The 12,865-nt window shown below is 36.7% G+C and overlaps 1 protein-coding gene across 4 annotated transcripts; it reads right to left on the bottom strand.

Annotated features, from left to right (window-relative positions):
• Positions 1-294: 294 nt before the first annotated feature.
• Positions 295-8,078, bottom strand: slc2a12 (solute carrier family 2 member 12). Of its 4 annotated transcripts, none has more exons than XM_039782079.1 (6): positions 7,934-8,078; positions 7,473-7,563; positions 3,841-5,121; positions 3,526-3,648; positions 1,811-1,943; positions 295-1,711 (listed from the first exon to the last, which is right to left on the bottom strand). In XM_039782079.1, the coding sequence occupies exons 2-6, from the start codon at positions 7,549-7,551 to the stop codon at positions 1,615-1,617; spliced, it is 1,713 nt and encodes a 570-aa protein (XP_039638013.1). In that variant the 5' UTR covers positions 7,552-7,563; positions 7,934-8,078; the 3' UTR covers positions 295-1,614. The 4 variants fall into 4 exon arrangements, with proteins under 4 accessions (XP_039638013.1, XP_039638014.1, XP_039638016.1 ...); XM_039782080.1 differs by having other exon boundaries at positions 7,473-7,561; positions 7,944-8,065; XM_039782082.1 differs by lacking the exon at positions 295-1,711 and having other exon boundaries at positions 1,807-1,943; positions 7,944-8,073.
• Between the last annotated feature and the right edge of the window lie 4,787 nt (positions 8,079-12,865).

Below are 12,865 nucleotides of genomic sequence, written 5' to 3'. Positions count from 1 at the left end.
TGCTTACAGCATTAGCCAGTGCCTGAACGGTCTGAAAAATAAACCCTAGAATAACCTTTATCCTTAACAACAAAAACAAACAATGCTTAAGTGTTTTTAAATAGGAAAAAAATGACAGGCAACGTAGAGGTATGTATATAATAAAGGCATCTGATTGAAAAGATGTTGATAAAAATGTAAATGTCTCAAGTATGTGGGATGAACCAGTGTCACCTGAAAATGTGTGACACTCGTTCAGAATTTTGTATTTTGTATAAAAATAAAGGTTCATGATAACACAGACCACCACAGGACTACTGGTCACTTTGTTTTACTCTCATGTTAATCTTTTCATCTTTTTGTCCAAAGCATTCCCTGATTACAGGTGGAGTGAAACACTTTCAATAGTTATCCAAGCTTTTCAGTGTTGTGACAGACTACTAAAACCAGTCTACATGTTCCAACATTAAGAAAAGATCAGGAAAGGTATCAAAGTGCAGATCTGAGAATGAACAGGGCCACACAAGACATTCTGTCTTGCAGTAAAACATCCCACTATAAGTTTGGCATCACTGACACGAGTAAAAAAAAAAAAAACATACATTTTCACACTTCTTACACTACAACAGTACTAGTTATACGCTGGCCAATATTACTAACGGACCTGATTATTTTAGTATTTCTTTGCCCAACTGCTGTTTTTTTAGGATTCAGCAGCCAGGCATACAGTAAAACTGATTCATAATTTTGTTTGTCGCTCGTTCAACTAAAATGTAAAAGAGGAGACACAGGACTCTTACTATTGTTAGACTACTGTGGCCTTTATCCATATTTCTATCACAATGTAGATTAGAGTGTGTTTTGTAGCATAACTGACATGTCTGGTTTGAGCCCTGTTAGTATTATTACATTACATTTGACAGGGAGCAGCATACAAATGTCATGTTAAAGGAATTTCTTTGCAATTTAAAAACATGTTAGATACACATACATTTAAAGTGATTAGTGTCTGATTGTTTAGTGCACCTTTGATTTCCCTGTGATACGTCGATCATCACAATGTCAGGTCAAAATGGAAAAAAATTAAAAATGTCTAGTAGTACAGTTTGCACATTCATCCAAAGGGGCCTCATCAGTTCTACTGGCTGGTGGGAAGTCCATTGATTCTGGAGTTTATTCCTTTCTGCATTATTGGAGCTGTATGTTTAAATGGAGAGGTAAAGTAAGGAAGGAATTAAATAATCTATATTTTGTGTAATCACATAATTAATCCCTATTGTTTACCTTTCTTTACTGGCTTTTAACAAGCAAGAGTGATCCCTGAGAAATCCTCATTTGAGAAAATTCACAAATACTTCGGCATTATTTAGTTCTTTCCTGCATATGTAATTTACCCCATTCCTATCCTGTTGATTTCTTCTGTTACATACAGCATGTAGCTAGAAGGACCTACAGTATACGTGACACAGACCTCATTACAGGAATCAGCTGGAACTGCAGCAACGTACAGATGTGGGTGAGATGTACCAGTTGTACCCCAAATTCTTAACAGTGCTAATATATTGTCCTTGTTGATCCTTGCTCTTGACTCATCTTCAGGTGAGGTGTACAGTTGTGCTCTGTTAAACAAAAAAGTCAGACGTTTTCTGGAATCTCTGTGGACGTACTGCTGCCCTGGATCAGGCTTTCCTGAGGCTGAACCTGCCTGCAGAGCCTCACCTCAAAATGCTTCCTGGTAAAGCAGAGACAGAAGATAAGGAAATCCATTTTACAAACTAGCTCACCAAGATAAAATTGATAACATTAAGGTTAAGTGTAAGATGCCAGTCACTTCTTAGCCAGTTCTTTCGAAATCTCCTCCAGTGTGCGACCCTTGGTCTCAGGGACACAGAGGATGACAAACACCAGTAGAACAAAACTCATGGCAGCGTAGAGGAACATCACATTGGAAACGCCAATCTTTTCTAGAAAGACAATAGCAAAGAAATACATGTCTTCAAATGTCTGCACATAACCTCAGGCAGCATACAGGTATGTCTCTCTTGCTATACCATACTTTCTCTGCTACAGTTGTGATAAAGTTTAGATGTACTTGACAGACAAGATTGGCCAATAGAAGTCATGGCACAGGAAAACTATCCCTTGACTTGCAGTTTCTGCTAAACATACTAAAAGTAAATATGTATGTCAATGAACAAGTCAGTGCCAGAATAACAAGTCCTTGTGTCAAGATAGCCAAAATGCTTAGCTACGTTGTCAATATAACAGTGTACTGTCTAAGTATTTTCTGATGGAAACTATGGCTAAGGTTTTGATGACCATTCAAAATGCACATTGCTGCACTTTTTCTGTATGGCATATATCCAATTCAACAACACAGGGTTACGCATTACTGTATGTGGGAGATTGATTGCAAGACATTGGACGGGATCCACGCCTTGTTTGTACTGTAATTGGTTGACAGACCATGTCCTTGTGATACAGAGAAGAAAAAGACAAGACTGTTTTACAGCACTGCATAGCACAAAAGAAAAATACTAAATTAGAAATGTATACATAGGAAACACCCTAAGATAGAAATGTACTTGCAGTGCTGTATGGGGAATTGCAGTGCAGTCTTTACACCTGCCACAGCAGTCTTCTTACTCATTTCTTCAACTTCATTTCCTTGGGTTTTCTTTCATTGTCAGAAATTGTAACACGGTGTTGTGCTCTGTCTATATAGGCTTGCCAATTGAAGCTTAATGAGCTATTTTAGAGAACTAATTGATCACTGGTTGATCTAATGCTTCACACAATCCCTATTATTAGTAAAAGTCCAGATTCACCTGAGAGCAATTCATCAATTCAGGAAACATTTATAAATATAAAAAGTCTAATAGAAATGTATATAAAATATTTTTGGCAGATTATGACAATTGGTTCAACAATTTTGCATGTAATGATTTATGCAATGAACTAATGCCGATGTTTTTGGGGGTAAGACTATGCAACAGAGAACCAGTATAATGCACTTTGATCAACATGCCATAAGCAATTGATAACGTAGATAACAGCAGACAATTGCACATAATTATTTGCATTAATGTGTCAAAACATTCGCAATGTGTTCAAAAGAATGAGAAATTGCTCTTATAATGCACACAAATGACTGGATGATGTTAAGATTGAACAAGTAGTTTTGAGAATTTGAATTGTGATCTTAGACATGTACCAAAGCAACTGAGAAAAACTGTAAATACTGACAAACTGTTTTATGGGTCTTCCTGTTTTGCGATTGCTACAGTATTATGACTCCACAGCAGGCACACAGTGTGACAGTCCAGTAGTAGCAACAATGTGAGACACACCTCTTTTTTTCAGGAAGTAAACGTGTTTAGCATGACATTGAACACATAAAATGTTTGTTTACCGGTCATTTGTTTGCAGAACAGAAACACTGTGCTGATCTACTAGTGAACTTGCCCTAGTTGACAGCTTCAGCAAATGCATACACTTGAACATGCAATTAATGCAATACAACCACTAAGACGCACATACACGCACCTGTAATTGTTAGGAAGGTCATGGAGATGAGCAGGTTAGTGGCCCAGTTTACAGCCGACACCACAGACACAGCCCTGCCTCTGACTCCCATCGGAAAGATCTCACTGAGAACCACGTACACCACTGGAAAGGAAAGAAAACCAAGACACGTATCTGAGAGTGTTTCAAACTAAACTTTACCTAGGACTAGTTATTGTATTATAACCATTGTTGTACTTTGTACTTCACAGAACAATGTTAAAAGCAGGGTTGAAAATTAACTTTTTTTATCCACCTGCCACTGTTGCTGGTGTGCGTGCGTGCGTGTGTGCTCACTTGGTCCAAGGCTAATGGAGAAGGCTGCCACAAACACCAGCAAGCTGATCAATGATGCCCACTTCAGAAAGGAAGTACTTCCTCCTCCTGGCTCCCCAATCCCATCACCCTCTCGTTTAGTTAGCTGTGCCTCCTCACTGTTCCATTGGCTGGGGAGGTCAGCAGAAAAAATGTCACTGTTGTCCAAGTCTATAGAGGTTTGGTTGAAATCCCACGGCGTAATTGTGTGATTTGGTATAGTGTGGCTTTTACACAGGCTGGTGAGATGAGTGTGGCTTTGCAGTGTCAATGTACCAAGTGCAACTAGCGACATTCCCATTGCGACAGCACCCACGCACAAAAAGCTCTTGGTTCCCACGCGGTCGACCAGCAACACGGCTGGGATGGTGCCAACTACTTTAACAACTCCAAACCCTGTGGAGGCCAAGGTTGCTGCGGCATCACTGTTGAAGCCTACACTGCGGAAAAGTGGTGAAGCGTAGGAGAGGATGTTGGGCTGACCAGTAGCCTGCTGAAGGAATACTAAGGCCATACCTGTTAGCAGCCGGGAACGCAAGTTGGCCTTGCTACTGAACAACTCCCAGAAACTATGCTCTGATTCCTCTTTAAGTCCTGCCTGGATGTCTCTGAGCTCCTTTTCTACATGCTCCTGAACCCCACCTCTCATTCTGGCCAGCACTATCCTGGCCTGCTCCACTTTCCCCTGGGTGACCAGAAAGCGTGGACTGGGTGGTAGGAACACAAGTACACTGATCTGTAGCAGCGCTGGGGGGATTACTAGTCCAAATGTATACGCCCAGCCATAGGGCAAAGTAGCAAAAGCGTAACTACAGCTAAATCCCAGCATTACGCCCACAACCAACATCAGCTCATACAGCGTCACCAGAAGACCCCTCCTCTCCCTCGGTGAGATCTCTGCAATGTACAGACACGCTGCCGTCCCTGACAGCGATGTTCCCATGCCGACTATCACCCGGCCCAGTGTGAGTGCAACAAGTGACGTAACTGCGATGAGCACGATGCTCCCTCCGATCACCAGGGCAGCACTCAGGAGCAAAGAGCAGCGGCGGCCGTAGCGATCCAGAATAGGACCTCCGACCAGGCAGATGAGGAGAGCGCCGAGCAGGAGGGAGCTGACCAGCAGTTCCTGTTGCCGGCAGGAGAGGGAGAGGAAGTCACGCAGCTGCAGCAGGACTCCAGAGGTCAGGCCCATTTCATAGCCCAGCATCAAGCCGCTCAGAGAGGCCGCTACAGCCGCTACGATCACCAGCCAGCTGCAGCCTGGAAAGAGGGACAGAAACAAAGAGAGAGGGATAACAGCAACTCAACAATGTCCATCATTGAGGTCTCACTTATTTTGCTGCATTTTTCGATAAGAGCATACAAACAAGTTGGCGGTTTCAAAGCAACTGTGTCTAGTTTTTTTTTTTGTGAAGACATGACTGTGTTATGTTTTTTATACTATATAAAGACTATTGTTATATTCACAATGTGCACAACTTAAGGTACACTTAAAAACTAAAAACTTAAATTACACACACAAATGACTCAGGTAACGTGACTTCAGAAAGAGTAACACTGGATAAACCAACTTCATTCTCTGTTTGGTTGTGGGAGCCTCGTGGTTTGGAGTAAAAAGCTGAAAATAGTACATGGGGAAATGGCTATTCCACATTGGGAGAAAAAGAAGGAAAATGCAAATAAAGGTTGTCATGTAGAACACTGTAAAAAGCCACATAGCATCAATAAATCACTATGCAAAAACACATTATAATATAATGTATTCCATAACTTTTGGCAGGGTCACAGCTTTTCTCCCTGTAGGTTTCCCCAACTATGAAGTCGCCTTTAGTGGTGCTGACTGTGTGGAATTAGAGGTTGGAAGTTCAGGAAGAATGCTGATGTTGTAAGTCATTTTGTGTGTGTGTGTGTGTGTGTGTGTGTGTGTGTGTGTGTGTGTGTGTGTGTGTGTGTGTGTGTGTGTGTGTGTGTGTGTGTGTGTGTGTGTGTGTGTGTGTGTGTGTGTGTGTGTGTGTGACACTTAAATGCAAATGTATGTAATTGCAATAGTCCTAATAATCTGTAATTGCAATAGTCCTAATAATCTGTAATTGCAATAGTCCTAATAATCATGCCTTTGAGACTTTTTCTTTTTGTTCTAATTTAATTTAACTGCAGCTGCAGCCTGCTGGGTTCTATTAAGACATTTGCGTTGACTGTACTAGGTACTGCATAACCCTCTCACAATCGTTTTTCATAACGGACATTATGTAATAATTGGATTACAATATTTAATGTTAGAATGGACTCACTTGTAGTAAGCCTTTGATCTATTGTGTAATTGGCTTGTAGTGATTCATGTTTTTCCTTAAACATTTAAATAAGATTTATATAGATATATAATATATAATAAACTTGTTATGCAACATTTTTGACTAGGGTTAAACCAATCCTACTTTTTCCTGATACCGATACGAATTGGCTCATTTTACTATGTGAATATGTTAGGATCACTATTTTAATAAGGTTACATGCAGCCTTTTATCTGTACTCTGGGAAATTCATCCAAAAACGTTTGAGCACATTTTACAGCTGGTCTCTGTACTTTTCCCCATGGGTGAAGCTTTTGCTATTGGGAAATGTTGTTTGGCTTGTAGTGACTTGTCAGGTTATAGCTGATTTACATATATAGTATCAATAGTCCAATTAAAGCAGAGATACAGTGCATTGAAAGCAAAAGGTTTCACACTCTATTTGCATTTCCCTGCATGCCAATCAAGCCCAAGTCTGGAAGTATCACACTTTGCCTCACAACTGTCCAAACAGAGGGGTGCTGGTTTCATATTTTTTGCTTTGCAAGTGCAGCAAATCATTTTAAATCCTGTTCACAATTGTTAGCAAAATAGTAATTGTATCAGTTGTATGGTATTTTCAACATGTAGTTTAGCACAGAAAAATGCCCAGTAAATGTTTTAGTGCAAAGTAGCAGATTTAATGCATGTGCCCATTAAAGCCAGCTCTTCAGGGTCATGGCAAAAAATAAACTATAAAGGTAATTTATTTAATGAAGTTGATGGGTTTTTTGGACAGGTAGTTTGTGATCAGCGCGTGGTGTCACATTTTTGGTATTATGTCACATAGGTTAGAGTGACCTGGGACACAGGCATAAAAACAGTCATAAACAACTTTTGGCTTCATCGTTAATCAGTGTTTAAGAAACAGTCAAGTGATGAAGTTGCAACTTTTTTGTTTTAGCCCAACGACCACGGTTATCATGTTCTTGGAAATTCCTACACCTCTTCCACGAAAAGTTATCTACAAAAAAAACTTAGATAAATTGTTACTAGAACAGGCCCCGTGTTTGCATTTAACACATATTGATTTTGAGTCAAATCAAGTTTTATGATAGGCTCAAGTGTCTTTGGAGGCTCAGCGAGTGCAAGCTGTAGGGAGGAGCCCATTGTACCTGGATTGGGCAGGTACACCCTCACTAAACATTCAAAATAACATGTAAAATATAACATGTAAATCCCTAACAAAACACTGGCACTCCTATGGCTTAGACTTCACATAAAAAAAAAAGAAACATGTTATTTTATCTGATGAATAAATGTTACTGTGTGTAACGTTACCTGGGCCTCTGGGTGGAGCCAGTTTCTGTGTCTCAGAGGGGTTAGAAGTCATCTTCTCGGTCTCACTGTTGGGGTCCATCGTTAACCACCTCTAACAGGTAAAACAGATACAAACCAACACATTCAAACAAAAATAACATCATTAATTGTGTGAAATAAACATGAAATTAACATCTAACAGACCTTACTCGTTTTGCACAAAGACAAACGTTTATAGTGTGTTTTCAGTTTTTCTGTCCCCTGAATGTCCCTGATTTGAATGCAATAGGCCTACATTTTGTGGAGGCCAGAAACCAAAGACCAACAAGGAAAGCACTACGTTTTCATAGCAAACACCAAACTTAGCAGCTTTCTTTAACATACGGACAAGTACTGAGAAAGTATGGGCTTGCACTATTTACGTACAACTTAAGCGTGTTTCGCAAGACGTTTCAGTAAACAAGTATAAGTTAACCACGTACAGATTCCTACCTGACGTCCCGGCAGTGTCTCTGTTGTTAGCTGACTGGTATTTATCGGTCCATTCGCTTTCTATCCCAGACTTGTCCGACTACTTCTTCACTGCTCCCAACTATGTTACCAGTGTCGGTGCACGCACGCAGCTTGTTTTGGTAAAGTGCCTGGTTAGCCCCGCCCATGTCTACCCAGACCGCCAATAGAAAACGTGGATTCCGCATTAGAACGCCCAATATGAAATCCTATTGGTCCAATCTCGTCTATCAGTTAGTGTCCATAATGTATTAATAAAAATGAAACAATGTGTTCTGGCTAATATGTCTCTGTTGTGTTACAGAATAGAGAGTTACTACCGTAATTTAGCTTATCTTTCTCTGTGTATAATTATTTTGTATAACTTCGAACTGCCGTTATACGTTATTATGAGTTTATTTATTTATTTGCTGTGATCATCACTATAAAGTAACCATCAATAAAATACACCTGAATCAATAATGCTCTTTCTCTCATACTGCATGTGAAAACAAACGGGGTGGCCACCTGCTGTTATGCTCGGTTCCCGTGACCTATTTCTACGAATGCTTTGGGAATGAGCTGTCACACCTGCCCTGCTGCTTCAGCTGACAGAATTTAGCCGCATGTGCCTGTAACGCTCTGTTTGTGATTGGCCTACTTATTCTGGAGATGTATTTAGATGTCCAGACATGTCCTATATAATCCGAAATTTGACCTGTTTTTAACCACTGTCATTTGATTTGTTAAATTCACCAAAGGCATGTGTGTAGACCCTGTGTGTTATGTAATGACTCAGTAACTAACTAAACTAGGGGTTGCCTACTTGTCAGCAAATAATAACTTGATCATTATAGCCTATTCATATATGATTATTTGGCAAGGTATTTTTTCAAATGATCTTTTGGAAAGTCACATATCGCTTATCTAGGTTTAGCGCTGTGGCTTAATTAGCATAATAGAATGCAGTTTTAAGATTCTTTCATCAAAAACATTCAGAGCAGTCCAAGTTTTGCTCACCTAGCAGAAAAGTATTGGCAATATAATCAGCAGACACACCTATTGGTAGTCTAAAGGTAACACTTGCACAATGTTGGTCGAAGCAAATAAAAACAAATGAATCAATAGGTTTGTTGCGATTTGTAAAGAAGCACCACAGTGTAAAAACACTCCATTAAAATGTACTTTACATTCAAAGTACAGAAGTATTAACAATGAATTGTATTCAGAGTATCAACTGTTAAGTATTCATTGTGCAACAGATTGACCGTGACAGAATCTTATTATTTTATACAGTGTATATAATTCAATAAGTATTGCTGATTCATATATTTGCAAGAAGTATTTTAATGTTGTAGCTGTTTGAGTTGGAGCTAATTCTAACTACTTCATATACTTTTGGGTAGTTTAATTTATAACAATGCATTTAATTGTATAAACTGATCTAATGTTTGTATGTAGATTATGTCACAAACCGGCTCAATTAATGTGACAAAGAGGGGAGACCAAACAGGTTAAAAGGCCAATAAAGTGTTTATTATAAAGTAAACAAACTATTCACAAAAGAATCAAAACAGATGTGGAATCAATGTTATCAGTAGTGTGTGCGATGTATGTGTGAGTGAAAGATATGTGGGCAAATGACAACTGTAACAAAAGAAATAAACCAAACCCAAACCAGGAGATGTGGAGCCTAGGAGAAAGAGAATGCAGAGAGAGAACAATCAGACATGAATAAATAGTCTTGGTTGAGGCCTACCCAGGTGTCCACCAATCAACTAACAAACCCTCCCAAACTGCCAGCTCAGCCAATAAAGCCAAAGAAGCCAACAGCAGGCAGAAAAGGGAGGGGTCGTAACAATTATATCAAGTAAAATTTGTCGGAAACCATCATGTCATATCTGCTGTTACGAAATGTGTGGGAGTTTTAAGTTTTGCAATAGGACCTTAGGACAGTGATATGCAGTTCCGATTATACAGCGAAGGATGATTCAGGCCATGAAGATTAAGTCCAATCTTTTCTTGAACTTATAGGGATATGCATTTGACACCTATATGGCACATGGCCAATTTGTAACTATACTACTACATTTGTATTTATATGTTGTAAATTTAATAAATAAAATATTCCCACACCCCTAAAATTGCTATAGTCCAACCTTTCAAATGTTCCTGGGAATAAGGTTGTGCTTTTATGTTTTCGTCACACTTGACTAGCTTTACATACAAACTGATTAAGTCATCATTATCTCATGTGTTGTACCTCCCAAAGTGTGAAAATTAAAAGCTTTAAACAAAAATACAATACACCAGTAAGTTTCCACTTCCAGGAATTAATGAGTGTTGAATATCTGTATGTAACTGTCTTGAGCAGAATATTTTAAATGATAATGCTGTGATTAAATGATGACCCAGTGATGCTGTAATTACCTTTAGGATGAAGGGAAAGGGCACAGTGACATCTTGTGAAAGTCCTGTAACCTTACATTGAATGCTGTACCCAGCCCAGGAACCTGATTCACCACCAAATAAATACTACAGTATATTTTTACGGCATACTAAACTATGGGTTTTTATGAAATACATTAGTGTGACATTTTTGTGGCATAGGCTACTATACTATCATATTTCTATGGCATACTATAGTATGACCTTTTTATGGAATTTTAATGACATACTATACTTTAACTTTTTAGGAATTGTTATAGTACATTATACTACTTTCTTTAACAACATCTTAATGGCATGACTTTTTATGGAATACTATAGTATTTTCATTATATTATATTTTTTATATTTTGTTATGCATACTATAGTATGACTTGTTTTATGTATTTTTTAATGGCATACCATAGTATGTATTTTTTTTAATGGCATCCTTTACGATGACTATACTATGACTTTTTTTATAGAATTTGGCATACTTTAGTATTACTTTTTTCTGACTTTTTTATGTAATGCTATATGTAATGAATTTTTAAAGTAATTTTTATAGTATACTATACTATTACTTTTTTAACAACAATTCAATGCCATACTAGAATACAATCTTTTTTTCTAACTTTTTTCTGACATACTATATTATGCCTTTTTATTGAATTATAATGTGCTACTACAATATGACATTATTTTATTATTTATTCATTTTAATGGCATAGTAATTCAAATAGTATGCAATAAAGTCATAAAATGTCATAGTACAGTATCATAAAAAAAATCAGAAATGGCATTATGAAATTAGATTAACCTTATATGTTATGCGTAGTTTCGGCCTGAGCCTGTGTACCTTTTATATTTAGTCATGATAGGAGAATGAGTTGAAAAAAGTCATGAAAATTCATAGTACGGTATGTCGAAAAAATTCATAAAAAAGGCATAGTATAGTATGTCGATAAAAGTCATAGTATATCATAAATATGTCGTAAAAGTGTCACTATAAAATTAGATTAACCTTATATTTTATGCGTAGCTTTGGCCTGAGCCTGTGTAACTTTTTTATTTAGTCATAGTAGAATAAGTTGAAAAAAGTCATGAATATTTATAGTATAGTATGTAGCAAAAAGTCATAAACAAGGCATAGTATAGTATGTCGAAAAAGTCTTAAAAAAGTAATAGTATAGTATGTTGAAAAAAAGTCTTAAAAAAGTCATAGTCTAGTATGTTGAAAAAAGTCATAGTATAGTATGTCGAAAAAAGTCATAGTATAGTACGTTGAAAAAAGTCTTAAAAAAGTCATAGTACAATATATTGAAAAAGTCAAATAAAGTAATAGTATAGTATGTCAAAAAAAGTCATAAAAAAGTAATAGTATAGTATGTCGAAAAATTCTTTAAAAAATCATAGTATAGTATGTCGAAAAAAATCATAGTATAGTAGGTCGAAAAAAGTCTTAAAAAAGTCATAGTTTAGTGTGTCAAAAAAGTCACAGTATAGTATGTCGAAAAAAGTCTTAAAAAAGTCATAGTATAGTGTGTCAAAAAAGTCATAAAAAGGTCACAGTATAGTATGTCGAAAAAAGTCATAAAAAAGGCATAGTATTGTATGTTGAAAAAAGTCAAATAAATCATAGAATAGTATGTCAAAAAAAGTCAGGAAAAAGTCATAGTATAGTATGTTGAAAAAAGTCATAAAAAAGGCATAGTATAGTATGTCGAAAAAATCCTTAAAAAAGTCAAAGTATAGTATGTTGAAAAAAGTCAAATAAATCATAGAATAGTATGTAAAAAAAGTAATGAAAAAGTCATAGTGTAGTATGTCGAAAAAAGTCATATAAAAGGCATAGTATAGTATGTCGAAAAAAAGTTATAAAAAAGCCATAGTATAGTATGTTGAAAAATGTCTTAAAAAAGTCATAGTATAGTATGTTGAAATAATTCTTAAAGTCATAGCAAAGTATGTTGAAAAAAGTCTTAAGAAAGTCATAGTCTAGTATGTTGAAAAAAGTCATTGTATAGTATGGGTAAAAAAAGTCATAGTATAGTAACGTTGAAAAAGTCTTAAAAAGTCATAGTACAGTAGTATTGAAAAAGTCAAATAAAGTAATAGTATAGTATGTCAAAAAAAGTCATAAAAAGTAATAGTATAGTATGTCGAAAAATTCTTTAAAAAATCATAGTATAGTATGTCGAAAAAAATCATAGTATAGTAGGTCGAAAAAAGTCTTAAAAAGTCATAGTTTAGTGTGTCAAAAAGTCAGCAGTATAGTATGTCGAAAAAGTCTTAAAAAGTCATAGTGATAGTGTGTCAAAAAGTCATTAAAAAGTCACAGTATAGTATGCCGAAAAAAAGTCATAAAAAAGGCATAGTGCATTGTATGTTGAAAAAAGTCAAATAAATCATAGAATAGTATGTCAAAAAAAAGTCAGGAAAAAGTAATTGTATAGTATGTCGAAAAAAGTCATAAAAAGGGTATAGTATGTTGTCGA

The sequence above is a fragment of the Perca fluviatilis genome, chromosome 18 (genome assembly GCF_010015445.1).
Source record: "Perca fluviatilis chromosome 18, GENO_Pfluv_1.0, whole genome shotgun sequence".
NCBI classification, from domain to species: domain Eukaryota; kingdom Metazoa; phylum Chordata; class Actinopteri; order Perciformes; family Percidae; genus Perca; species Perca fluviatilis.
The sequence above is the reverse complement of the archived record's forward strand: the minus strand, read 5'-3'. Positions and strand labels throughout refer to the sequence as shown.

Excerpts from the sequence above, each read along its gene's own strand:
- slc2a12 (XM_039782079.1), bottom strand. The coding sequence starts at position 7,551 with ATGGACCCCAACAGTGAGACCGAGAAGATGACTTCTAACCCCTCTGAG. Across the intron at positions 3,649-3,840 it reads CTCCATTAGCCTTGGACCAA|TGGTGTACGTGGTTCTCAGT; the intron begins GTGAGCACACAC and ends TTTCCTTTCCAG. Across the intron at positions 1,944-3,525 it reads GACCTTCCTAACAATTACAG|AAAAGATTGGCGTTTCCAAT; the intron begins GTGCGTGTATGT and ends TTGTCTTTCTAG.